Source organism: Pseudorasbora parva, chromosome 16 (genome assembly GCF_024679245.1).
Source record: "Pseudorasbora parva isolate DD20220531a chromosome 16, ASM2467924v1, whole genome shotgun sequence".
Classification (NCBI taxonomy): Eukaryota; Metazoa; Chordata; class Actinopteri; order Cypriniformes; family Gobionidae; genus Pseudorasbora; species Pseudorasbora parva.
In genome coordinates, this window is record NC_090187.1 from 21,117,640 (window position 1) to 21,144,773 (window position 27,134).

Here is a 27,134-nt window from a genome sequence, read left to right on the forward strand (position 1 = left end):
GATTTAGCCTACACATTTTTATGCAATTATTGACTGCATGGCCGCCGATCGCCCCCTGAAGGATTGTGTGTTTAACAGAAAATAGTTTAACGTGCCCTGGTGTTCATCTTACAACTCATGCATTTTTATTTTATTTTTGTAAATGTTTATTCAGGATAAGCGTCATTCTTTTGCGCCGCAATTATTCAGTGCATTAGTCAGTCATGGAAACATGACATCAAAATTCATGTGTCCAATTTTTCACAATATTTTGACAAAACGAAATTATTATTATTATTATTATTATTATTATTATTATTATTATTAGCATCATCATCCTCATCCTCATCATTATTATTATTATTATTATTATCGGCCATTTTCGGCTTATTTAAAAATACTTGACAATCAACATCACGCGCCAATATCTCTAGTCTATAAAACTGTAATACAATTTGTTATTGAGATACAAACATCAACAATTCAAAGAAATCCGCTCCTGAAAATCGGAAGAAACCGATATAACATACAACCTTTACTTTATGAATTTGGTTTTGACATTTTACAAGTCAAACTCTGACCGAAACACTCTATAGTGACGTCGGCGGCGAATGCTATGACGTGAGACGTTGTCGTACTTCCGTTTCAAAATGGCGCCCCCCACACCTCATTTAGCAGGTGAGTGGTTGCTCTAAAATGTATATTTCGTGCTCATTTCAGATGCGTAAAGATAAATAATCAACGTGAGATGGCAAGCGTGTTATGAAATAACTCTAATATCATTTAGTCTCGTTTTTTTTGCAGACACATATACACGGATGAACTCATTCTGTCATATGCGCCTGTCATATGCGTAAAAAGTGTATCGTTATTTCAGCGCAATAAGAGAAATAACCTTACACGCATCAGCAAATCACACAAATGAAATATTTTTAAAAAAAACGATATAATATGTATCTGCTGATCAGCGGATAGATGCTTTGTAGTGCAAGTCATCATACGTGTAGAATAAACTGATTTTAAGCGGACATGAGAAAAAGAAAAAAAAAAGCGGGATTGAGAAAGCCAACATACCGTAATAACTACCTAGGTTAGGGTTTATTTGTTTTTGGTTTTTAAATCCATAACCTGAGGACAATTATTTGTACTTGCCTATATTAGTTGAAATAATTTCAAGCTACATCCAATCTGAGTAAAAACCTCTGTCCTGATGTAAAATACTTTATTTTCCCCCATGTATAACCATCAAAATCCAGAAAATTCCAATAGAATTAATATATACTATATTGAAAATTCTATTCATCCTCCAACTCATCTGTCTGGTAACTGTACAGTGCAAACATCTGAATTTCTTTTCAAAGTTAACCAATCTACACAATATTAAATCCACACAAATTTCAACCTTTACATTTCAAGACTGAACTTTGTTTTTCTCAAGCCAGCATTCAATTTTAGTTTTCCTTTTCTGGTTGTAACATAGTCTGTTTAATTTCAAACAGTCAGAGGATCAGATGGAACGTTGCTGTTGTGTGGACCTCCGAGCTGTCAGGAAAGCTCTGCTTTTCAGAGGTCAGTCATTGCATTTGCTTTATGGAGAAAGTTTTTACCCTAAAACTTTGTCAGTTTTATTAACATTAACTGTTTCATTTGATTCAGAGATGACCGACAAGGCAAACACATGACGTTCAGCAGTGATGGGTCCCTGTTTGGATGGTGCAATGGCTCACAGTATGTAAAATCTAACAAATTTCCTAACAAGTTGATTGAAATAAAGCGTTTAACATGTGTTTAATAATAAGATTCTCGGTTAAGGGGTAGTCAATGTAAGCAGACATGTGCTGAATTAGTGACGATAAAAGTGAATGGGTTCAATATCATTGGTCTTAAAAAGTGGGTGGGTCTTGTCCCACCCACACACAATGGTTCCGACGCCCATGCTTGTGAAATGTGATGAGCATTGTGTGAGTCTGTCTCTGGCTCAGCGTCAGCCACACCGTGGAAGCACATTTGAACTTAAGTGGGCGGCACCGAAATGAGGAACCGGAATCTGTGTTCTGATTCGGTCCGGTACATAGCGGTTATATAGGTACCGATGCTATATTGGCACCGGGTTTTGGTACCCAACTCTAATGAGGGCCGAGTTAAAAGTTAATTTTAGCCATTGATCCCCAATTCCCCCCTACCTAGAAAGGCTGAACAAAGTGGACCTGCATTCCGGATGAAAATAAGTCCCTACCGGCCGTTTGCTGTAGTCTTTAGAATTTGATTTCTTTAAAAGCAAATATATCCCTTTGCTTTAATCTTTGAACATTGTAACTTTTGGAGATGTTGTTTATGCTCAAACAACAACATTACACACTAGCTAAAGTTAGAAAAGTGAAATTGTGTTTTACCACCCTTTAAGCTTTATGAACTCAAAATAAGTATTTGCCAATTTTAAGGCAATCAGTTTCAACAAATTTTCCAATGGTAAAGATTGAAATTTGAATAAATGTCCTGTTTGTGTTTGACAGGGTCAGTGTGATCAAAGTTTCCACTGGAGATTTGGTGAAGTCTTTTGATTTACCCAAAACCGCCGTGCTGGAATTCTCACCTTTGAACAAAGTTCTGGCCACCTGGCAGCAATATACCAGTAAGAACTTTTAAAATATGATATAATATTCATTTGAAATGTTTTTTATGACATTCTAACTATAAGAACAGACAAAATGTAATCTAAGCAAGCAGCGCAACTGCATTAACATGCAAAAACAACTAGGAAATGCATAGTAATGCCTTGGAAACCACAAAAACAGGTTTATTTTCCAGAAACGCAGGATAACCCTCAGGGAGAGGCAAACCTGCAACTTTGGGACTTGCAAACAGGTGCCTGCATTAAAGCGTTCTATCAAAAGAAGATTACAGGATGGTGAGTGACTTACTCTTCGTAACAATGTTCATTATTACTGTCCATAACAATGTTGTCAGTTAATTCATGTTCTTTCTGTAACTGTTAAACATGTTCTTTGCATGTTTGTTGTCTGTATTTTCACAGGTGTCCAAGTTGGGCAGATGACGAAAGTATTACCGTTAGAAATGTCAATAATGAACTTCACTTCTATGAGAACAACAACTTTGGTAACACCTTGTCTGTTTAATTAATTAATTGTGTATGTTATATTCCAGTTAGCTGGGGAAATGTTGAGAGATAGCATGGATATGTTTTTAACAACATCTTTAAAGGTTTTATGTATATGAATCTATAATGGAAAGTGTACTTTTAGTTTATATCTGTTATATCTATAACTTTTTCTGTTATATCTGTCATTATTTGCAGTAGTTAGCCATTTCGTGAGTTCTCTTAAAGGGATAGTTTGCTCAAAAATTAAAATTCTGTCATTTACTCACCCTCAAGTTGTTCCAAACCTGTATGAATTTATTTCTTCTGCTGAACACAAAAGAAGATATTTTAAAGGATGTCAGTAACTTGACTTGACTTGGAAAAAAATGACTATGGATGTCACTAGGACCTATCAAAAGTTTGTTTATTCTTCAAAATATCATCTTTTGTGCTCAGCAGAAGAATTACAATTTTGGGGTGAGCTATCCCTTTAATGATTTGTGCATTGACAAATTAAATGTAAATACTCCATGTAGCGTTCATGTGTAATACATATACAAGAATAACTAAAATATAATATATATTTTTAGATTAAGTAAATATAAATGTCATGGGTGTAAATACCCACTGAGTAATCTATATATAATCCATAGAGCAATCTATATTGTGTTTCGTTGTGTAGATACTATTGCCAACAAGCTTCACCTTCAGAAGGTGTCTGAGTTTGCTTTGTCTCCTGGATCACAGCCGAGCAAGGTATCAGAATCCTTTCAGACATTTCTGCATATGCTGTTTTGCTTGTACAAATGCCTATTAATCCCTCACACATTGCTTAAGGTTGCCGTCTATGTTCCCGGAAGCAAAGGAGCTCCGTCTTTTGTACGGCTGTATCAGTATCCCAATTTCGGAGGTCCAACATCTGCTCTGGCAAACAAAAGCTTTTTCAAAGCCGATAGAGTGAGCATGCTGTGGAACAAAAAAGGTAGATAATTTCCATTTTAAAAAATAAGTGCTTTCTCAACATTACAATTAACACTCATAAAAGGTTGTCATCTATATATTAATGTTTTCTGTTTTTTTTCTAAAGCCACTGCGGTTTTAGTAACCGCAAGCACAGAGGTTGATAAAACGGGAGCCTCTTACTATGGAGAACAGACATTACATTATGTCGCCATTAATGGAGAGAGTGCAGTAATTCAGCTACGTAAGTACAACTCCATTTTGAATGATTCATCAGTGATAGAATAACTAATTACAGTGCAGCCTATAGAAATCAATTTCTGTTTTTAACAATTAAAGGGTTAATTCACCCAAAAATGAAAATTCTGTCATTAATTACTGACCTTTATGTCGTTCCAAACCCGTAAGACCTTCTTTCATCTTCGAAACACAAATTAAAATTAACCTTAATGTTATGAAGTGATGAGTCCTATTTGTGCACCAAAAAGTACAACTTAATTCAACAATCTTTTCTCTTTAATGACATTCTCCTATGCTGTTGACTTAGTAATGCAGCGTTTCCAGGTTCTACATCAAAACGTTGCCTCATTATTGTCCAGCTCCTGCGTCAGCATCACACACATGCATCATGGTGCTCATGTGAACTGCGTCAGCCAATGGTGAGCCAGTGTTCTGACGTGGAACCTGGAAGTGTTGTACTGTATTGTTTACTACTTTAACAGCATAGGAGACTGACACAGACGAGAAGAAATTGCTGAAATAAGTAATTATTTTTGTTAGATTTTTGCGCACCTTTACTAACTTTCTGGGCCTTGAAAGTTGCGATGACGTTGCTGCCTATTGAGTTTTCGGATTTCTTTTAAAAATCTTAATTTGTGTTCCAAAGATTAACAAAAAAAAGTGACTAACAGCGTTATTTATCTCTAAATAGATCAGTACAAATTACACAAATATACTTTTTATTTAATCACACTTTATTTACCAATGTCTTTGCTGCTGTCCTTTAATAATCATATTCCTAAAAAAAAAAGCAATATGACTTAAAGGGTTACTTCAGCGATTAGCATATGGCTTTGTATCAGTAGAAACCCTGGAGTATATTCAAATTATTGTGCTTTCCCCCCTCATATCTCCCTGAGACAAGAGATTTATGCATTTTATTTCTAGAAAAATTCCTCCTATGATGCAAATTGACGATTTTTGCATCATAGGAGGAATGGTTGCCCAAAGGCTAAAGACTACAGCCAGCAGAGGGAGCCATTACCGCATGTTTTGAACTCGCGCATGGGGGATGGGAGATAACACTCAGCTTGCAGGGAGAGCTCAGCTGGCAGGCACTCATTTAAACGGAGCTATGGTGTGCAATGTAAGTCTTTTAACTTCTCAAATTAATTTCTATGAAAGTTAAGCTTGTAAAGGCATGAACTGAAACGCGCCAGACTGAACTCACGTTTTGAATGTATGCCGCGAGTGTAGTCGCGATTACCTCAGCTCTCATCACTCCTGCAGTTAGTGCTCAGTGCTGTGATACTCGCGCGGTGACTCACTCCTTATATTGAACAGACACGTTCAGTTTTTAATTGTAGTGTCTTCTCTAACTCAGTCACTGTAATCAAGTTGGTGGTGATGGGGAATGGCACAGGGCAGCGAAGCATTCTGGGAATTGTAGTCTTTCATCCCCATGAGACAAAAATACATTTTCTGTCTTTTCTCAGTCTAGAAGGCACCAAATTCAAAAATAATTTCACATTTCTACTACATTGATGACCCAGTTCAAATACAGATTCATCTTCCCAGCGCTGAAGTACCCCTTTAAGACTTTAACATCAAAGTTGTGTTTAAAATATAAAAAAAACTGAAATTGCTTAAATAAGTGTTGAAATTTTATCTTTTACTCTTTTAAAAAATATAACTTTTTTGTTATTAAAAAACAAACAAGCAAGCCCAGCCCAGGTGGAGAAAAAGTAACACAAAAAGTAATGTAGCATTACTTTTTATAAAAAGTAACTAAGTAACACAATTAGTTACTTTTTTAGGGAGTAACGCAAAGTAACTTTCAGAACTAATTTTTAATATGCTGATTTTGCTCAAGAAACTATTCTTTGATGAACAGAAATTATTATTATTATTATTATTATATTTACTCCCGAGTTCTTTCGACATGGGAATAAGAGAGCTGTCAGTCAATAAATGGGAAACAGTTACTTATTTGAAAAGTAACTAGGATAGCATAAGAGACTTTTACATTTAAAATCTAAACAACCACAAGCTTTTGAACAGTAGTGTATAATAATTTGCAGGAAATTAAATATTTTTTGTGGGTCCTTTGAGATTTTTTTGCATTGTTGTCGCTTTCATAACTGTTGTATTTGTTACACTGATTTGAATAATATAATTAAATTTACTTCTTTTTTTAATCTTACACAGCAAAGAACGGCCCCATATATGATGTATCCTGGAACCCCAACTCTTCTGAGTTTTGCGTGGTTTATGGTTTTATGCCTGCCAAGGCAACTATCTTTAACCAGAAGTGTGAGTCTGTGTTCGACTTTGGCACGGGCCCCCGCAATGCAGCTTTCTACAGCCCCCAGGGTCATATCCTCGTCCTTGCTGGGTTCGGGAACCTGAGAGGGCAAATGGAAGTTTGGGACGTGAAGAAATACAAGCAGGTGTCTAAACCCCAGGCTGAAGATACCACACATTTCTTCTGGTGCCCTGACGGAGAACATGTCGTGACAGCGACCTGCTCCCCCAGGCTCAGGGTTAGCAATGGCTATAAGATCTGGCATTACACCGGGACTGTGTTGTACAAGCATGAAATGCCATCAAATAAAGAGCTCTGGGAAGTGTTATGGCAACCCTTCCCAACTGGAACGTTCCCAGAGAAGGCAGTGAAATACCAGGCATTGCCAAGTGAGCTTGGCACCACTGAAGCCAAACCAGCCCAGGTGTATCGGCCACCCGCTCTCCGCAACAAACCCCAGACAGCCAGCTCCAAACTAGTGAGTTTGCGTCATACACTGCCCTGCATCTTGAGAAAAAAATCTGCTAATTTTATTTTTTTTATTTTATTTTTTATTTTATTTTTTACAAAATAACTGAAGACGTATGCTGCTGTTCAAAAGTTTAGGGTCGGTATGATTTTATAATGTTTTTTAAAAGAAGTCTTCTGCTCACCAAAACTGTTGTATTTATTTAATCAAAAATACAGTAAAAACAGTAACATTTTGAAATATAATTACAATTTAAAATAACTGTTTGTTATTTAAATATATTTTTTAATGTATTTTTTTTATTTCTTTGATGCAATGCTGAATTTTTCAGCATCATTACTCCAGTCTTCAATGTCTAGATGATCCTTCCATGGTTGTAGAAACCATGATACACTAACACTCAACAAAGTTTAGGGTATGTATTTATTTAACTTTAATTCTTTTAATAACTAAGATATAATTAAGTGCCAATAATAATTGATAATTGCATAGCTATTCAGCATATTTAAATAATTTCTGAAGGATCATGTTACACTGAAGACTTGAGTACTGATGCTGAAAATTCAGCTTTGTATCACAGGAATAGATTACATTTGAAAATATATTCAAATAAAAAAGTTATTTTAAATTTTTATAACAGTACTGGTTTTACTGTATTTTTTATTAAATACAGCCTTTCAAAAATCTTTGAACTGTAGTGTATTTATCAGCTTTAATGCACATATCAAAATAACAAAATCTGTCAAATGTTAAAACTTGACAAAAAAAGTATGTAAAATGTACAATTTAACTTTTGCAAAGGTGTGAAAATATGTTTAATAAGTTTTTGGAACACATAAATACACTTTTTTCCCCCTCAAAATCTGATGTAGCACCCACAGATGTAGCGGTACTTTCTTTTGTCACTCACCATAATTCTTAACTTCAAATCAGGATTAGGCGAAAAAATATGTCATACGTGTGAAAACAGCTGAGAACTGAACAAATCTTTGTGGCAGTGTTTCTGGTTATTAAGAGATAAGACTTCAAATTGTTGTCGAAATGCACGTTTTATTTTGTGAGAAAATGGCACTATTTTTTTTTAAATCAGCACCCCAAAACTAGCAAGGAATAAGAATTGGATTTCATTCAGCAATTATGAGCATTATGAGTGTCCCGTGACCAGAATCATGACAATAATATGTCTATCCAAGCATGAAGAGGAGCCGCCGCAGAACTTGAAACCTGGTGCTGCAGGAGAGAAGCAAATGTCTAAAGCTGCTTTGAAAAACCAGAAAAGACGAGAAGCAAAGAAAGCAGCTAAACAGGTACATGTGTTTTGATGTTCAATAAACTATACAGAGGAATATTTACCGTAAAGTGATGCTTTCTAATAATTCAGGAAAACAAGCCTGATGAAGTGCCGCTTCCAGTAGCAGACTCCACCCCTGCCACTCATGTGACTTCTAGCTATGGAGACCCTGAAAATGACAAAAAGATCAAGAATTTAAAAAAGGTATATGTTTGAAATATGTTTACAATCAGATAAGATAAGCATATGCTCACAGTCTGAAGAGAAAGATTCTACCTAAATTCTGTCATTTTTTTCTTGACTTGGAATAGAGCACAAGTTTACCTACTTCTTTTAATTTGAGTCATTTTAATAGGTTTTATTTATTTATTAAGCAGTCAATTACAATTTGAGTAAATTGTCTCTCTTTTTAACAAAGTAACCCTGTAAAAGTCTTATTTCAGGGTGTCCGTGGGGTCTTAAAAAGTATTAAAAGTTGATAAATCTATTTGGGGAAAATTAAGACCCTTACAAGGTATTCCAAAAGTCTTAATCGCGATTTTATGAGGTGTTAAATTTTGTCCAAGCTTTGCCAAAAGAGTTTGACTCCAGTGAACTATATATGGTCGAGAAAGACTATGCAAGCAGCATTAGTTCTTAAAGGGTCAGTAGCCTTTACTGTTGGTTTAATGTCAAACAAAAGATAAGGACATCACTCACTGCTCTTGATTGAATAGCTTTTGTAAGTTTAATAAGGATTAATCTTTCATTTAAACAGTTAAATATGCAGTTATTTTACATTTGATTACTTTATTCAATTTCTGTACCTTTCTGCAGGCCAGTAAGCCTGTACATTATTTAATTGAATTTCTTTAATTTAATTTAATTTAATTTAATGTTCTCATGAGTGAGGTCAAGTTAAACATTTTAGTTTGAATTATATTTTATACTGTGCATTGTTGCTACGCATGTGCTAAATAAATATTTGCATAATTTGTAATTGGTTTATAATTATAAACTTTAATATTCATTTATCCAATTGCAATGCCTTGATTTTTACTTGATTAAACTCACACAGTCATAGCATTAGCCATAAATGCAATGGTACTAATACTTTTTAAAAAGTTTCTGTTTTCTGCCTTGGTTTCCTCTTTTTCGGTTTCGGCCAAGAATTTTGATTTCGGTACATCCCTACTGACAATGTTCTGCTCGGTATGTCGTCAACACGCTTCAGAAGATGCCAAAATTAATAGTTTCATTGTTGGGATAACCTAAAACTAGAGGCCATAAAAAAACACAAATCATCCAAATGCCCTATCCAGGTAAAAAAGAGCGCACAGAGCAGCCCTACTCATTTAATTAAATATGTATCAGTTCATGGTTTGTGTGTGTAAAAGAGAGAAAGAGAAACTGTCAGTACTTCATTGAGACTACATAAACTGCTTAAGTATTGTAGAGCTTGTAGTATTCATTTTCACATGCAGTTACACATTGTCAGTTAAATACAAGAAAGTGGCTGCATGGTAAAAACATTGAGTGGCTCGTACATTTTGAAGTCCACCAGCCATCGTGTTAATTTCCCAAAAAGTTAATTTCCATCCCTGGCGCGCGTATTTTGCGAGACAGAGCATATTTTGCGAAATGCGCGTTTAAGGTGATGTGTCGCCCTCCATACGTTGCGAAACAGACATGCAATATAAACAATGCAAAACTGGCCTACGATAGAGATTTTAATTCTACATTCTACTACAACTGTTTATTAAGTTAAAGGTTTGTTGCTGATTAGAACTTGAAGTGCGATGAGGTCTTAAAATATTTTCAGAATGTCTTCAAAAAGTCTTAACAAGGTAGTGAAATTAACTTCAGGATTCCTGCATATACCCTGTATTTCTAAAAATTAGTTGTTGTTTTTTTCATGTGTAAATGCACCAAAAAAGGACTTGTTTCTGGGTATGGTGCAGATAAAATATACTAATAAATAAAATATGCATAAATATCCATAGTTTTTTACTTGAATATCGGTGTTGGTTTTTAATTTCATAATGTGATTGTTTATCTGTTAGAAACTCAAAGCCATCGATGAACTGAAGGAACAACAGGCGACTGGCAAAATAATGCAAAAAAATCAGGTACTATAGCTTTATAATCCTATCACCTCTTCTTCTTTTTTCTCCATTTGTATATTTTTTCCCGATTTGATTGCATCAGTTCCAATGCTTAATGAGATGAGTAGTTTATTCCCTCTTAAGAGATAAAGTACAGTCGTCTTTATTTGATTTTTTTAAATACTTAATTGCAAGACCCTTAATTATAATACTTCTTTCCATTTTTTCACAGCTTGAGAAGATGCAGAAGGAGTCCCAGCTGTTGAAAGAGCTTGAAGACCTTGAATTAGGATTGTAAACTCACTTTACTAGTTTTTCACATTGGTCATCAGTTTTCAAACATTGCTTTATCATAGTACTATGAATTTGTATAGAACATGATCCTTTTTTTCACAAACTACCCATGAACAACAAATAAGAGACTGTTTTGCTTCTTTGAACATGGCTAAGATAATCAGAACTAAATTCTCAAAAGCAATATTGCTATGCAATGTGACGTAAAGCACGGGAGAACATCCATGAAATGCTAAATAAAATTGTTGAAATTCCAACTGCGTGACTTTTATTATGTCAATTGGGGAGCCGGAAGTGGTCATTCCTAGTTCAGTGTGATACTGAAGCAGTCGTAGATTTCAGCACAAACGCAGAAGAAATTATTAACAAATAAACTCAAGAGGACGACCTAAAACCAGCTGATAATTCAGGTTTGAGGAGTGCGCACTTCATTACACTGAATTTTGTACATGTGGGGTGTTTTATTGGGTGTTAATTTGTGATATTTAAATGAGCCGGTGAGGTGGTGTTCATATATGTTCATATAGCACATGCTTGTGTTTGTTTCTTTTTAGTCGTATAGTAAGTTGTTTAAACGCTCTTCATGTTTTAACCTCTATATAATTATATTTATATTTATTTCATACGTTTCGATGAGTTTCGGGCTTTTGCCATTAAGCAGTTCAGCCATTTCAGTAGCCACAAAGGCTATGCGTCAGTTATTATTGTTTTCTTTGATAGTTTTTCAGTTGTTTGTTTTTGAATTAGACTTCAACTCCATCTGTATAAATCAAAGATTCCGTTGATTGTCAGGGGAATTTTAGAACAGTCTTGGATTCATTTCTAGATCTGGTTGCATTAATGATGTGATTGTAATAGCAGCCATTTTACTTTATTTTTAAATTATAAGAGAGGTATTCCTTTTTGTATTAAGTACGAAGTTTGAACTCAAGTGTTGCTCTAGACATTGTTATTCTACCAAATGGATATTCTATATAAATACAAATCATTAACTTAACGTTATTTGCCTCGGATTTGAAAATGTGTGTGACATCATTCATGTTTATAGTTTTTGATGGAGTCCACATACAAATTATGGTAAACCTCACATTATTTATTCCCCATTGTAAATGTCTGAACAGTAAGACGTTAAGAAAGGCGAAATTTGTGGCAAATATTTATTTTATAACTTGTAAGTTATATAATATCTTGGCAGCACATATTTGAATTTTAGTATGAATTTAAGATTTCAGTCGATTTGTTGTGTAAGTCATGCATTGAGTATGAGTGTCATTTTGTTTTTCCTCCTGGTTTAGAGTCTGGTGCACTTGAATGGACACGGTGCCCAGAGGTACACAGGTAGTAGAGCTGGTTTCTGCTTTTTTGACACTGAAATATTGAATTGGACAGGAAGGAAAGCAACTGTCGGCTTCAATTTGTTCTGTTTGATTTGGATTTGTTTAGTAAGACCGAACCAACTTACCTTAAGTTCCATTATGCCTGTGAAAAAGAAAAGAAAGTCATCCGGCTCTGAAGACCCCAGCATTAGAAAGTGCAAAATCACCAGGTAAAAATATTTCTGTCTTGCACTCCGCATCTTAAGCTCTTTCATACATATTCACTGTACCATCTCTTTTATCCCCTCAGTTACTGTAGGACACAAACTCCAGGACGGATGGTAAACCCAGAGGATCAGTTTTCTAGCAAGAAATGTCTCGCCTGGTTTTACGAATATGCAGGTATGTGAATCATTGCTTTCTTTAAAGTCGCCATGAAATCAAAAGGGGCTATTTTTGATTTTATGGAATATTGCAAAATTGCCTCCCTCTTGCAATGACATCACAGCGGTAGCAAACCGTAACATTTCAACCAACAAATCATGTCCAATTCCATATAGACAAAATCAAGTCCTTCCCTGCATTTTTTTATTGTTTATGAAGCTGTTTAACTCGGATATATGTCACAATAGGGATAAAAAAGACCAGCCCAATTTCAGTGTCATGCCGATTTTAAACACATGCAGCCAGTTAAAATGAAATATTTCACTTCTGTAATGTGACGTATTTAAAAGTGAAAACTGTATTTTTTAAATAAACTAATGGCTAAATATGTAAAATATGTCTAAATGACATTTGGAGGGCAAGGGCTGAAAAATTATTATGAATTATAAAGTTATTAAATATTGTGAATTAAAGATTTTGAAGGCTTTTTTTTTTGTTTGTTTAAAAAATGTGCACTGATGAATCGTTGGCTATTACATGATAAACATGTTTTAAGAAAGTCGAATGGGGTCAATCAAAAAATTTCTGGTAAATGTTGTGGCTTCAAATGTGTGCAGGGTCAGATGACATTGTCGGACCAGAAAGCATGGAGAAGTTCTGTGAGGACATCGGAGTGGAGCCAGAAAATGTTAGCAAAATTTGTTCGTATAGTTCATAGTATATGCTGAAGTTAGGTTTTAGCATTCTACCCTCTTGTAACTGTCCAAAATATGACATTGCTGTGTTTTTGTGGCCCTTCAGATTGTAATGTTAGTTTTAGCCTGGAAACTTGAAGCAACAAATATGGGATTTTTCACAAAAGAAGAGTGGATGAAAGGAATGACATCACTACAGTAAGAACAACCTACATGTCACATGCCTTGGATATCATGAAATATCAAGTTTTATGATTTTAGCATTTAACTTCTCTTATCTCTTTTCAGTTGTGACTGCACAGAGAGATTACAAGGAAGACTGGATTATTTACGCTCTCAACTGAATGACCCAGTTATATTCAAGAGCATTTACAGATATGCCTTCGACTTTGCCAGGGTGAGAGGCTTTTTTTTAGTAGGACGGGCGGAAAAGCACTTTCTTTTCCATTTTAAGATAAGTCAATCATTATAAGATAAATATTGCTTGCATCTTTTTCTATTTTGCAGTGAATTTGTGTCTACTTAAGGCTGGAATACACTGCACTACTTTTGCTCAGATTTTTGCCCTGATTTGCGGTCTTGATGAGTCTACAATAGTTGCTGAAAATCTAATCTAGTCTGCAGATTTTATGCAGTCTGGAGTTGACAGATTTCACAGACAATCGTGTAGTGTATGATGGGCACATCATAGCTTCAGACTGATTTCTTCCTGTCAGAGGATATCAAAACATATTTTATATTTTTAGTCTATTTTAGAACACGTCGTGTAGTGTATTACGCGTCGCTACTGAAACCGAAGCTGTCCTCTATCTACCAACTAATTGTGTTGCAACAAAATACAATAACAATACAAAAGTACAGGGGTCCCCAATCTCGGTCCTGGAGGGCCACTGTCCTGCACAGTTTAGCTCCAACCCATTTATAGGCATTGATTAGCTGTTTCAGGTGTGTTTGATTGGGGTTGGAGCTAAACTCTGCAGGACAGTGGCCCAGGACCGAGATTGGGGACCCCTGCGATAGTATATTAACAGACCACGCATAATAAATGAACCTAAATATTTGACTCATCAGCACATATAGTAAAGTAACTGACTGCACCGCTCACCTACTCAACTCCTGTTGTAATCTGTAAAAAAAAAAAAAAAATAGTAAGAGTCTATATTGACTGTTTCCCCACCCAAGACCGCATCCAAATGCACTCAATTTTTCTTTTGCGACTCAACACACAGAGTCGCTACACCAACTACTGCGGTCATCTCCTGCACATCCATGTTTGTTTCATACAAGCAATGAGGTGTGTGGTTCTGTGAGGTTTGTTGTTTTTGGAAAGATTTGGGAGTCTGGTGTTGGTAGTGTATGATGCACAGTTTTTCTCTCTAACCATTTATAAAGTTGGCAAGTGTACGATTGCCAAGTGTTTTAAAATCTGTTTAGATTTTAAAAGTCATGTAGTGTTCCAGACTTTGCTGATGTTCTCTCAACATATTCTTTTGATTTTGTCTGTAGGATAAAGATCAACGGAGTCTTGATATGGACACTGCAAAATCCATGTTGGCACTGATCCTTGGAAGAACGTGGCCTCTGTTCCCAGTATTCCACCAATTTCTGGAGGTTTGTTGCCTAGAAATCGCGACGCACCCTAGCGGCAGCAGATCTAATCTTCCGCGAGTGTCTAGCAACACTCAATACAGTTCTGAGCTGTAAAAACCAAACTCTGGTCAGGCCAATCACATCGTGTATAGAGTCGGTAGGCGGGGCTTAACATAATGACTGCAGGGTTGCGCTTGCGTGCTACTAGTAAAGAGAAGCTGGTGAACAACGGCCTTTTGAATAAACTTTGGCCATGACTATGGAAGACTTAGAGTTGAGCTTTTCTCTGAGAAAAGAACAAAAACGGCACTGAAATCATTCTTAAGAAGGGAAGATGTGGTCAGAGTTTTGCCGACCGGATACGGTGAAAGTTTAATCTGTTGACTAGCTCTGCTTCACGTTGCTCTGGTTGGTTGTAGCGCTATCCTATTGCGTGCAGAGGGAGTTTGAAAGAACCATTTATCCCGCCCCTTAGATTGAGCCCTGTCAATAATGAGTTTCCAGACCAAACATCTTGATGTGGGTCTGGCTTGTCAGGCTAGGAGGTTTGTCCTCTTTCTCCAAACTGGCTGTCAAATCACCATTTAAAGCCAAACTGAACCATTATGATCTCTTGTTTAGGTGCCAAGCATCGAAGGTGCGTAGGCATCTGTTCTAATCGTTGGCGTTCTTATTATTCTTCCATTTCTTCTTCCACTCTGGAAGTCTATAGCTTATAGAATCACTTGCAGGAAGGATATGAAATTTGGCACACAGATGACAGTCTGAACTGTCACCATAGCAAATTTGGAGTCTATAACTCAATCCCTCTAGTGCTACCAACTGTCCTCTGATTCCTTGGCTCAAGACACATCGATTGCACAGGATGACGTCATGAATTTTTTAATAACTTTTTTCTAAATCCTCCTAGTTGCTCTGATTTTCATGAAAATGTAACCAGATCATCTTCAGACCATGCTTAAAAAAGTTGAAAAGTTGATTACTTAAACTGTTTTTGAATAATCCGCAAATTTTACATAGCATTTGTGAATATAGACGTAAGGCTGTATCTCCTGAATGCTTTATCGTATTCAGACCAAAGTTGGTACGTTATCAAAAACATGACCTAAGGCTACAGGCTGTATTTCAGCACCACCTACTGGGCCCGAGATACAAAAATGGCGGGTTTTGCTTATAACTTCTGCGCGGTTTGGTCAAAAATCTGATCTCAGGGTGGCATGCTAAAACAAATGATATCTAATTTATCTGCCATTTTGAATTTTGTAGGAAAATGCTATATTTTATGAATGCATTAGCGTATTGTTATTAAACTTGGTATAGGTCATCAGCACAATGCCCCGAAGAGCCACCTAAGGGTAAGGCTTTGGCAAAAAAATCACAAAACTAGTCTCCTTAGATTTGGTGCAGCAATGCCAGTCGAACGATACCCAATTTTCGTAAAATGCTATATGATCAACAAACACAATGGGACAATAAATCAATGCTTCATGAATTGAGAAATGATGCGGGATTGCTTCTGAGAATTTTCGAATTCAACACGATTCTCTCTCTAAATCGATTCTGAACAGCAGATGGCACTGCGTGCTTTAGAAACAGCCGTATTGGCTCTTCTTTCCTCCAATTCCATACACCACTTTAACCTTCTATAAAATATAATTAATTCCAAGGTTGAAGTGAATTTCAAGATTGGTGTTTGAAGTGGGCCGTTTATATAATCTTGCATCATAAAAGCTTTCTGATGTGCAGGGGCGATTCTAAGGGTCCATGAACTTTTGGGGCCCCCAGAGATCGGTTTTATTAGTAATTAACAAGCCAGACCCTTATCAAGATGTTTGGTCTGGAAACTCACCATTGACAGGGCTCAATTCCGAGTGGCGGGATAAACTGTTGTCTTTCAATCTCCCTCTGCACGCAATTGGATAGCGCTACAACCAACCAGAGCAACAAAGGTGAAGCGGAGGCTCGGAGCTAGTTGACATATTAAAATTTTGCAGTATCCGGTGGGCAAAACTCAGAACACCTCTTCCCTTTGTTCTTTTATCAGAGAAAAGCTTAACTCCAAGTCTTCCAGAGTCGCACAAAAAGTTGATTCGAAAGACCGCTGTTCACCGATCATTCGAATATACTCCAGGGTTTCTACTGATACAATGCCATATGCTAATCGCTGAAGTAACCCTTTAAATTTACTTTAGGTAATCACTTTCTGACACGAGTTACAGTCCCTCCGAGTAGAAATAAACTAATATCTTGAATTATGTTGTAACTCCAACAGTTCACTGAAATGAGACATGTTTTGCTGAGAGAACTGATGAGAACTCACGAGCCGCTGATACTGAGCATGCGTGTGTAACCGAACGTACAACAGTTCTCGGATCAGCAGTACAGAATCCAAAACCATTTCTTTCATACACGTTCGATTCTGAGAACTGATAAGCCGATGAGCTGAGCATGCGTTTTATTTGTTCAGAGGAATAAAATGCAGGTTTTAAGTGTATAAAATGAATCACGTTTGGAAAAATCATCACATAAAGCTGTCTTATCACTGTATTATTTTAAAGTTTGGAAACACAATGGATTGTAAAACGGTCAAACTATACATTTGTTTTATCAATAATGCATGATATTTTCAGGAACAGCTTTTTTCTTATTTAATTTCTAAGTCGATACACATTTTAAAATGTAATCAAAATGGTAGGCTTGATATCAGACTACATAGTCAGCTTGCAGCAGTTTGCAGCTCAGCACAGATACACTGATACAGCAGTTCTGGAGTCAGGGCCGGGTTGTAGCGGTTCTCGGATCACCAGTTTCTATCGGACATGTTCGATCTTTCGGACATGTTTGATTCTGAGAACCGATGAGCTGAGAGACTGAGCATGCCTGATACCGTCGTCTTGAACCGAATTGTTTCTCTCGGAGTGGGACAGCTGATGCTGTTTCTCTCGGACAACTGATGCTGATAATATGAGCACGGGTGAACCGAGGATTTGTGTAAGTTTATGTCAATGTGTGTTTATTTAATCTGTGTAAACCATCAGTGTTTGCACGACAGTGGCTGTATTGAGTGCTTTTGCAAAACAAATGAAAAAACGTATCCAAAATGATGATGACAATAATAATTATTACTAGACTAAATTTTGATTACAAATACTTTATATGAATGTGTTTGAATGTATTTTCATCTGCCGGGATTACAAAAAACACGTCATTACGTAAGGACGTAAAAAAAACGGTGATCCGGTGAAACTTTTTTTTTTTAACCGGTTCATTGAAACGAACTGTCCGAAAGAACCGGTTCGTGGAAATGAACCGAACTTCCCATCACTACTAGTAGCACGCAAGCGCAACTCTGCTGTCATTTTGTTAAGCCCTGCCCACCGACGCTATACATGATGTGATTGTTCTGACCAGAGTTTGGTTTTTACAGCTGAGAAGGTATTGAGAGTTGCTAGACTACACTCGCGGCAGATTAGATTTACTGCCGCTAGGGTGCATCTAAATTTCTAGAATAAAGAACTATAAGTCCGGTCATCAAAACCGAGGCTAAAGCGACAGTCTATTCCATAGGTTATGTTTTTCACCACTGAAAATCAAAAGAATGTCATTTTGTTTTTTGTAAATGTGACTCATATAATGCATTAAACGTCAAATAATCTAAAAAAAACTAAAACACACAACGTTCCGCAGGCTTTATATTGACAGTTGCTGAGCGCGAATTCCAGAGCAACGCTTCAGTTAACAGTCACAAAGTGCAAGATGAGATGTGTAAAGTTAGCTAACTAAACGGCTGTGTTACAATAGAAGTTAAAACAAGCAGCAGAAACAATCAGCTGGCAAAGACTGTATCAACCAAAGCTCAGCTTTGACAAGGGATGCAGGTCAGGAAGGAAGGAGAAGGTGAAGGAGATGAGAAGCAGAAATTGTGCTATTTAACTACCGGCCAAAAGTTTGAGAACGGTAAGATTTTTAAAATGTTTTTGTAAGAAGTATCTTTTGCTCACCAAGGCTACATTTATTTGATCCAAAATAAAGCAAAAACAGTATTGTTGTGTAAAATTTTTACAATGTATTTTTTTTTCTATTTGAATAGATTTTTTTTTTTTTTTAAGTATTCCTGTGATCAAAGTTGAATTTATCCGCATTACTCCAGTCTCAAGAGTCACATAATCCTTCAGAAATCATTCTAATATGAAGATTTAATGATCAACAAAAATGTATGATTTTTATCAGTGTTGAAAACAGTTTTGTCTGGATAATTTAATGAATAGAAAGTTTAAAAGAACAGCATTTATCTGAAATATAAAGCTTTTGCAACATTATAAATGTCTATACTGTCACTTGAACAATTTAATGCATCCTTGCTGAATAAACTATATATTTAAGTTCTTTCTCGAAAATAATTTAAAAAAAATCTATTCATCAAATAATCCTAAAAAAAATGTTTTACACAACTGCTTTCAACATTGACAATAATCATAAATGCTTCTTGAGCAGTGAATCCTCATATGAGAATGATTAGTGAAGGATCATGTGACACTGAAGACTGGAGTAATGATGATAAATTCAGCTTTGATCACAGGAATAAATTACCCTTTACTATATATTCACATAGTTATTTTACATTTGAATAGAATTTCACAATATTACAGCTTTTTTGAATTTTAATAACATAAATGCAGCCTTGGTGAGCAGAAGAGACTTCTTTAAAAACAATTTAGAAATCATACCATTCTCAAACTTTTGTTTGAGTAGTGTATATTTAATAAATGGCTGACAACGATTTTGGATCGCTATAGGTTGGCCTGTATGTTTGGTACAATAGGGGGCCCAAGCTCATATTTTTTCATAGGGCCCAAAATTGCTAGCTACCCCCCATGCAAGTACATTCTCAGACGAGCGCTCTTCTTCGTGAGCATTTGAGTGTGGGGTTAAAAACTAGATTGCCCTCTGCTATTAAAAACTAAGCTCAGAATCTATTTGAGAGAGAAACGCAATGCATATGGAAAATCTCATAATCGAGCGATGCGTCGATTTATTGTCCCTGCGCTAATATGAACACATTGGCGTATCGTTACGAAACTCTGTATGTGTCTTCGCACCATGCCCTGACTACTCAGAAAGTCTTGGAGCAGCGCCACCTTCAAAAGTTATACATTTCTAAAAATTCTACTATAATAACTTTTAATAAAACAACATAAAGTTATGGATTTCCTGTCTATAGACCTAACCATTTGCTTATTACACATGGACAAAGTTAATGGCATTATGCCAAAAAGACACTGAGGCTGTATTTCTGCAGTGTTTCAGGATATTGACACCAAAATATGCATGTCATTGTCACTTCACATCAATTTGGTCACAGCGCCACCTATTGGTCGAAAGTGATAAACAATTAAATCACTTCTAGAGATTGTGTTTTATTTTATTTTTTCAAGCATGTTGCTAAAAATCATCTTAATATGCCTTTAATTGCTCGTTGTGCCAGTTGCTCTGATGCCCAGCCGTGTTTGGGTGACTTATTGTGCCATACACATTAGTGCTTGGTCCTGAATTGTTTTTGTTTTTTTGGTGAACTATGCATCTAAAAACTGAATTTAAAAATATTTGTTCTTTAATAATGTGACTAACAGAAGTATCTTTCCTCTAGCAATCAAAGTATAAAGTCATGAACAAGGACCAATGGTACAACGTCTTAGAGTTCAGCCGTACAGTTAACACAGACTTGAGCAACTACGATGAAGATGGAGCCTGTAAGTTCATGTTTGTCTTGTAGAGTTGCACGATTAATCATTAATAGATCGCAATCTCGATTCAAACACCCACGTGGTCTTATTTCTAAATGACAGCGATTTGGCTATGTCTATTTAACCTTTGACAAAATCACAGCGGATTCAAAATCTGCCTGTATGTTTGGTACACTGACCCAGAGAACGCTGTTGTCATGTATAGGTATGAAACGGCTTCACAAATAGTGTTTTCAAACACACAGTATCAATATTTCTGTTAGGTTTAGAATTCATATTCTCACAGACGTACTGGAATAAAAGTTTATAGTTCCGACATAAACACTGATGTCCATGGTAGGTATCAAAATAGAGTTAATCACCTTTTGAAAGTAATTTAATACTTCAAATGAGGATCAATTAAATTGTTACACTAGTAGGTGATGACAAGTGACTTAAAAATGTATTTGTCATTCATTCAAAAGATCTGTTCAAAAACACTGATTCATCCAGTAATAAAACAAGTGAGAAGTAGGAGCAGTATTTGAGTCAGTGAATAATTCATTCAAATTCATTATTTTAAAGTCATTTTAAATAGACTGCAGCAATTCAAATTTTGTCAGAACATTTAGTAAATGTTTTCTTTCAGTTGTCTATTCAAAATCGTAGCAGAATCGTGATCTTTATATTATACCAAAACAATTGTGATCGTCAATTTATCGTGTAGCTCTATTGTCTTGTAACCCTTCCATTCGTCTTTCTCATTTGAATTTCTAATGATCTGTCTCTGTGCCAATTTCAGGGCCAGTGATGCTGGATGAGTTTGTGGAGTGGCATAAAGCCAAAATTGCATTATAGCACAACCAGATGCTGAATTAAAGCACATCAGATATTTTTGTCGGTGTGCCCCAGTCTGCCCCAGAAGATGGCAAACCTCTCGAGGATTGCTTCGTGTCCGATGCCCAATACGGATCATCACTACCCAGAGACTTTTACAGTGTTACTTAAAAAGGAAAATGGCACAGAGAAATCACAAGACAAACAAAAGGGGAAATATTTTTCATATGTATTGATTTGTTTCAACCATTCTATTGCCAGTGTTGTATGATTTTTTTTTTCTGAGAGGGAAACAGTCTGTTTGTAATTTGTCCCTTTCATTTTTTTTTCCTTAAAGTTTTACTTTGTTTATAGTGTCTTGAAAAGGAAATAAATAAAGCAGTTGTAAATTATTTTTGTTCTGGACATTAGTGGCATACCTTTTTACAATTACAATTTAAGATTGAACTTGGGTCTGGGGAGTCTACTCTGTATTTTCTACTGCACAAGAGGTGTGATAAATGAGCATTATGCAAATGACTCTCGATGCATTCATCCAATGAAACCACAAGAGGCATGATAAACTGCGGAACAAGAGTGGGCATTTCTACATTTGTGGGGGGTTTCAAACTATTAATTACACAATAAAAATGATCCCCTTCACCCGACCACACCCATAAACCCTACCCACACTGTGATGTGGGCAAATCAGGTAATGTAGTTGAAAACATCCCTCTGTTTATGGCCTTGCCCACTGATGTGATAACTATTATTACTAACCTGCAGAGACCTATACTTGTGGGAACGACCCATCGCTTCTTTAAATGGACTGCATTTATATAGCGCTTTTTCTTTATCCGTCATCATGTTAAACCCGCCAATAGCGTGCTAGGTGGATAAGCCAGTCTGATTGGTTCCCGCAAAAGTGTATCAGAAGGAGTAGAAATTAATGTACAGGTTTGCCGGCTGTCCCAGTCTAGTGGCATACAGTAATGTAAGAGCAATTAAGGATTATTCAACAATCTAAATGTAGCATGAATAAAAATATTTACTTTTACACACACTACTACTCAAAAGTTTGGGTCCGTATGAACCTTTAAAATTTATATCAAAGGTAAGTCTCTTATGCTCATCTAGACTGCATTTATTTGATCCAAAGTACAGTGAAAAAAGTAACACTGTAAAATTTTAGAAATAAAAATTATTTAAAAATGTAATTTATTCATGTAATGCAAAGCTGAATTTTCAGTGGTGTCATGATTCTTCTGATTCGCTGCTCAAGAAAGATTTTGATTATAAATCAAATATTTTGCTGATTTTTTTAATAAGTTCAAAAGAGCAGAATTTATTTTAAATATAAATCTTCTGTAACATGCATGTCTGTACTGTCACTTTAATGCAGCTTTACTGAAAAAAAACATTGTTCAATAAAATAAATCTTACTGACCCCAAACTTCTGAACAAATACTGTATAAATATTTTTGATTACATCTCTAATATATGCATCAACTACTGTTGAAAGAACAGCTGACATTGTCTGTATACAATTTTAACTTACAATTCACAGATATTAAAGACACAAAATTGCTAAATTTTAATGAGCACTTGGATTTTGAAAGAATCCAGAGTTGTCCCAGTTGTCTGCCAATTCTGATTTCAAAATGGGGGGGGGGGGAATCTGCATAATCTAAATTACACCCACAACATTTTCAAAGGTCTTTACAATTATTGCTTCCTCCATTTCATGATGTCTCTTGACTTGTTTGTGAGACAGCGTCTCCTTCTGTAGCTGAAACACTGCTTTCATGGGAAGGAACATCAGGTTGAGTCAACTGGTTCTCGGCTGACTCTCTAACTGGGCTGATGTCTGCCTGTATCATGATGGCATTGAGTCTTGTCAGTGATTTCGTTCTCATTTTTGGCCTGACCTCGTCTTTACCCTCTATTCCAGGGTCTTTGATGTGGCTGTATTGATTCCCGTCTTCATCATAGTTGTACAGTTTAATGATGCGGCTCTTCTTCTTTGGATGTGGACTAACCACTGATCTGAACTCTTGGTTTTGTTCTTCACCTTCACAGCTCTGAGTTTGGTTTGCATCATCCTTGCCGTCATCTGCATTTCCATTTTCTCTAGCGTCTACATTATCAGCGTTCCTAGGTTCCTGATCAGTCATACCAACGTCCACAGTGTCTTCTCCAGTACTGTTGTTTTTATAAAAGAACACTGTCTCAGGTTGTGTTCTGGTGGTCTGTGCGTTGTTTTGTCCATCGATATCATTGTGATTGTTTATTCTATATGGTAGGCAAGACCTTATCGTTTGTAGACACTTTATCACGTAGGATCTACTGAACGCACCAAGTGTGAAGGCCACTAAAAAGCTCACGATTACTGATGATGCCACAGCCGCTGCGAAATGGCTTTCTGACAGCGTTTCCGTGTACACCTCCCTGGTCTTCCTCAGCCGTTTCTTGGTGTTAGGATTTAAGCCCACTACACAAACTCTGTAAGGCACAATTGTTTTGCTCATCTGGTCCAGATGGATACAGAAATAGAGTCCGTCATGGCTGGATGTGGCCTTTGGAATCCTCAAAGTGGCATTGCATGTTTCCACTGGGTCTTTGTTTTGGTGGTTGCAGCCTTCAAACAGTCCAAAGGGTGTCTGCCACCACTGAGCCAGCACTGCAAAGTGAAGAATAAAACAATCAAAACAAATGCTTTTCAAAGCTTGAAACACTTTTTAAAAAATGGTCAGTGGAAGAAAGGCACTTAACAATCACAAAATATTCATCTACAACTTAAACTCATCATATAATATAATAATAAATATGCATCCACTCCAGATAGGAGTGATTCAGGTTATATATTTTTTTATCTGAATATTTTAATTCCTTTACTGTGTAAAACAATTTGAATTACAATGGTGCATGAAATGTGCTGCATAAATAAATCTGCTTTGCCTAAACTATTAATTTTAGTTGACATTTTTCCAATTAAATGTTAATACTGAAATAAAATAAAACATTAAAAAATGCTAGTTATTAAAGCAGCATTTCAGATATTACTTGGTGTAAAAAAAACTAAAACAGAAATAAAAATGAATGAAAACTAGACACATTAAACAAATATAACTATAAATAATAAAACTTAATAATGAAAATGATAAAAGAGATATTTTAAACTAAATGAGCTCATTTAGTATATAGCTCATAACTGAATTTAAAACAACACCAGGATAAGTAATTTTAGTCTATACTCAGCTACTGAATAAGAGCCGTAGGGACACACTGAGGTGCAACACATTACACACACATTCACCTGCTGTCTCTGGAGGTGGAGTTAGTCTGGTCAGTAAGTCTCAGAACCAGCTGACTGAGGGGACTTGTTTCAGGGTTCAGTTCTTGGGTTTGTATTTGTAACGCTTTAAAATGTAGCAATTCTGTGGGATTCTCTGATCACTTAGTGGACACCAAACTTCACTTCCATACAGCACTATGGGCTGAATCACACTATCAAAGATTTTGATCCAGATTGGAATCGGAAAGTCAAAGGTTTGGATTATTTTCTTAATGGCATATAGAGCTTGTTGAGCTTTGTCTTTGAGAGCATTCACTGCCAAACTGAAACTCCCTGAATAGAAGCAGTGATGACCTGGCCAAAGAAAGTGTACTGCATCGTGCTCTCTCTCTCTCTCTCTCTCTCTCTCTCTCTCTCTCTCTCTCTCTCTCTCTCAAAAACTCTCAATTTTTTTTTTATAAAGTATAAAAACCATTACATGTATGGAGAGTCACCACCAAGATAGCTAACCAGATGTGTGTGTGTGTGTGTGCAGCAAATACAGGGAGTGCAGAATTATTAGGCAAGTTGTATTTTTGAGGATTCATTTTATTATTGAACAATAACCATGTTCTCAATTAACACAAAAAACTTTTTTTTGTTTTTTTGTTTTAGCTATTTTAGCGGGATATCTGTGTGTGCAGGTGACTATTACTGTGCATAATTATTAGGCAACTTAACAAAAAAACTAATTTATACCCATTTCAATTATTTATTTTTACCAGTGAAACCAATATAACATCTCAACATTCACAAATATACATTTCTGACATTCAAAAACCAAACAAAAACAAATCAGTGACCAATATAGCCACCTTTCTTTGCAAGGACACTCAAAAGCCTGCCATCCATGGATTCTGTCAGGGTTTTGATCTGTTCACCATCAACATTGCGTGCAGCAGCATCCACAGCCTCCCAGACACCGTTCAGAGAGGTGTATTGTTTTCCCTCCTTGTAAATCGCACATTTGATGATGGACCACAGGTTCTCAATGGGGTTCAGATCAGGTGAACAAAGAGGCCATATCATTAGATTTTCTTCTTTTATACCCTTTCTTGCCAGCCACGCTGTGGAGTACTTGTGTGATGGAGCATTGTCCTGCATGAAAATCATGTTTTTCTTGAAGGATGCAGACTTCTTCCTGTACCACTGCTTGAAGAAGGTGTCTTCCAGAAACTGGCAGTAGGACTGGGAGTTGAGCTTGACTCCATCCTCAACCCGAAAAGGCCCCACAAGCTCATCTTTGATGATACCAGCCCAAACCAGTACTCCACCTCCACCTTGCTGGCGACGGACTAGAGCTCTCTGCCCTTTACCAATCCAGCCACGGGCCCATCCATCTGGCCCATCAAGACTCACTCTCATTTCATCAGTCCATAAAACCTTAGAAAAATCAGTCTTGAGATATTTCTTGGCCCAGTCTTGACGTTTCAGCTTGTGTGTCTTGTTCAGTGGTGGTTGACTTTCTGCCTTTCTTACCTTGGCCATGTCTCTGAGTATTGCATACCTTGTGCTTTTGGGCACTCCAGTGATGTTGCAGCTCTGAAATATGGCCAAACTGGTGGCAAGTGGCATCTTGGCAGCTGCACGCTTGACTTTTCTCAGTTCACGGGCAGTTATTTTGCGCCTTGGTTTTTCTACACTCTTCTTGCGACCCTGTTGACTATTTTGAATGAAACGCTTGATTGTTCGATGATCACGTTTCAGAAGCTTGGCTATTTTAAGACTGCTGCATCCCTCTGCAATATATCTCACTATTTTTGACTTTTTTGAGCCTGTCAATTCCTTCTTTTGACCCATTTTGCCAAAGGAAAGGAAGTTGCCTAATAATTATGCACACCTGATATAGGGTGTTGATGTCATTAGACCACACCCCTTCTCATTACAGAGATGCACATCACCTAATATGCTTAATTGGTAGTAGGCTTTCCAGCCTATACAGCTTGGAGTAAGACAACATGCATAGCGAGGATGATGTGGTCAAAATACTCATTTGCCTAATAATTCTGCACTCCCTGTACATATAATAACTCTGGGGCTAAACTGAGCTTGGTACATGCAATCAACATTACATTTTGTGTAATATTTAAGATAATGGAATAAGATTGTGTATTTATATTCCCCACATGCTTTAAAAAGAAATACATTTGTATGCATGCTGCTCACCTTCATTTCCTTCATGTCTGCACCGAAGTATCAGCGTTTCTCCTGAATGAATGTGAAGTGAGTTTTCAGGTCTGACCAGATAGTTTGTTTGACTCATTGGCGACTGTTGATCATTTCTCTCATACATGTCATTGGGTTCTTTTCTGCTTCTACTTACACATGGAAAGTTCCAAAGGAGAATCAAACTCAACAAAGAATGGATTCTGAACTCCATGGTCTCTAAAAAAAAGAGATGTTCATTAACTTCAATGTAAAATCTTAAATAGTTTGAGAAAATCTGAGAATGTCTTACTGTTAACATTTAAAGAATTAAATACATTTAAAACCATACAGATAAATTACATATATTTATAAAAATCATTCTGATCAGCCAGTCAGAAACTCACCAAACGAGTCTTGTTTGTGCTGT

General features: G+C 36.4%; 3 protein-coding genes across 3 annotated transcripts; 2 read left to right on the forward strand and 1 right to left on the reverse strand.

The window, feature by feature from the left end:
- Nucleotides 1-585: 585 nt before the first annotated feature.
- On the forward strand, nucleotides 586-10,958 carry eif2a (eukaryotic translation initiation factor 2A). The gene is made up of 14 exons (XM_067419948.1): nucleotides 586-657; nucleotides 1,479-1,548; nucleotides 1,636-1,707; nucleotides 2,493-2,611; nucleotides 2,788-2,887; nucleotides 3,014-3,096; nucleotides 3,762-3,835; nucleotides 3,917-4,061; nucleotides 4,167-4,283; nucleotides 6,467-7,041; nucleotides 8,226-8,339; nucleotides 8,414-8,527; nucleotides 10,366-10,431; nucleotides 10,640-10,958. The coding sequence occupies exons 1-14, from the start codon at nucleotides 630-632 to the stop codon at nucleotides 10,703-10,705; spliced, it is 1,743 nt and encodes a 580-aa protein (XP_067276049.1). The 5' UTR covers nucleotides 586-629; the 3' UTR covers nucleotides 10,706-10,958.
- A 23-nt stretch (nucleotides 10,959-10,981) lies between these two features.
- dcun1d5 (DCN1, defective in cullin neddylation 1, domain containing 5 (S. cerevisiae)) lies at nucleotides 10,982-21,638 on the forward strand. Its single transcript, XM_067419952.1, has 10 exons — nucleotides 10,982-11,111; nucleotides 11,997-12,039; nucleotides 12,145-12,247; nucleotides 12,328-12,419; nucleotides 13,019-13,089; nucleotides 13,203-13,294; nucleotides 13,385-13,493; nucleotides 14,603-14,707; nucleotides 20,334-20,436; nucleotides 21,212-21,638. The coding sequence occupies exons 3-10, from the start codon at nucleotides 12,177-12,179 to the stop codon at nucleotides 21,265-21,267; spliced, it is 699 nt and encodes a 232-aa protein (XP_067276053.1). The 5' UTR covers nucleotides 10,982-11,111; nucleotides 11,997-12,039; nucleotides 12,145-12,176; the 3' UTR covers nucleotides 21,268-21,638.
- A 130-nt stretch (nucleotides 21,639-21,768) lies between these two features.
- Nucleotides 21,769-27,134, reverse strand: LOC137043641 (uncharacterized). Its single transcript, XM_067419951.1, has 3 exons — nucleotides 27,112-27,134; nucleotides 26,726-26,942; nucleotides 21,769-23,905 (listed from the first exon to the last, which is right to left on the reverse strand). The coding sequence occupies exons 2-3, from the start codon at nucleotides 26,937-26,939 to the stop codon at nucleotides 22,968-22,970; spliced, it is 1,152 nt and encodes a 383-aa protein (XP_067276052.1). The 5' UTR covers nucleotides 26,940-26,942; nucleotides 27,112-27,134; the 3' UTR covers nucleotides 21,769-22,967.

Bases quoted from the DNA above. Each gene is read 5' to 3' on its own strand.
- dcun1d5 (XM_067419952.1), top strand. From the start codon at position 12,177: ATGCCTGTGAAAAAGAAAAGAAAGTCATCCGGCTCTGAAGACCCCAGC. The intron at 13,295-13,384 runs GTAAGAACAACC...ATCTCTTTTCAG, and splicing joins AAAGGAATGACATCACTACA to TTGTGACTGCACAGAGAGAT. The intron at 20,437-21,211 runs GTAAGTTCATGT...TGCCAATTTCAG, and splicing joins CTACGATGAAGATGGAGCCT to GGCCAGTGATGCTGGATGAG.
- eif2a (XM_067419948.1), top strand. From the start codon at position 630: ATGGCGCCCCCCACACCTCATTTAGCAG. The intron at 1,708-2,492 runs GTATGTAAAATC...TGTGTTTGACAG, and splicing joins GGATGGTGCAATGGCTCACA to GGTCAGTGTGATCAAAGTTT. The intron at 3,097-3,761 runs GTAACACCTTGT...TTCGTTGTGTAG, and splicing joins CTATGAGAACAACAACTTTG to ATACTATTGCCAACAAGCTT.
- LOC137043641 (XM_067419951.1), bottom strand. From the start codon at position 26,939: ATGGAGTTCAGAATCCATTCTTTGTTGAGTTTGATTCTCCTTTGGAAC. The intron at 23,906-26,725 runs GTGAGCAGCATG...TTCACTTTGCAG, and splicing joins CAGACATGAAGGAAATGAAG to TGCTGGCTCAGTGGTGGCAG.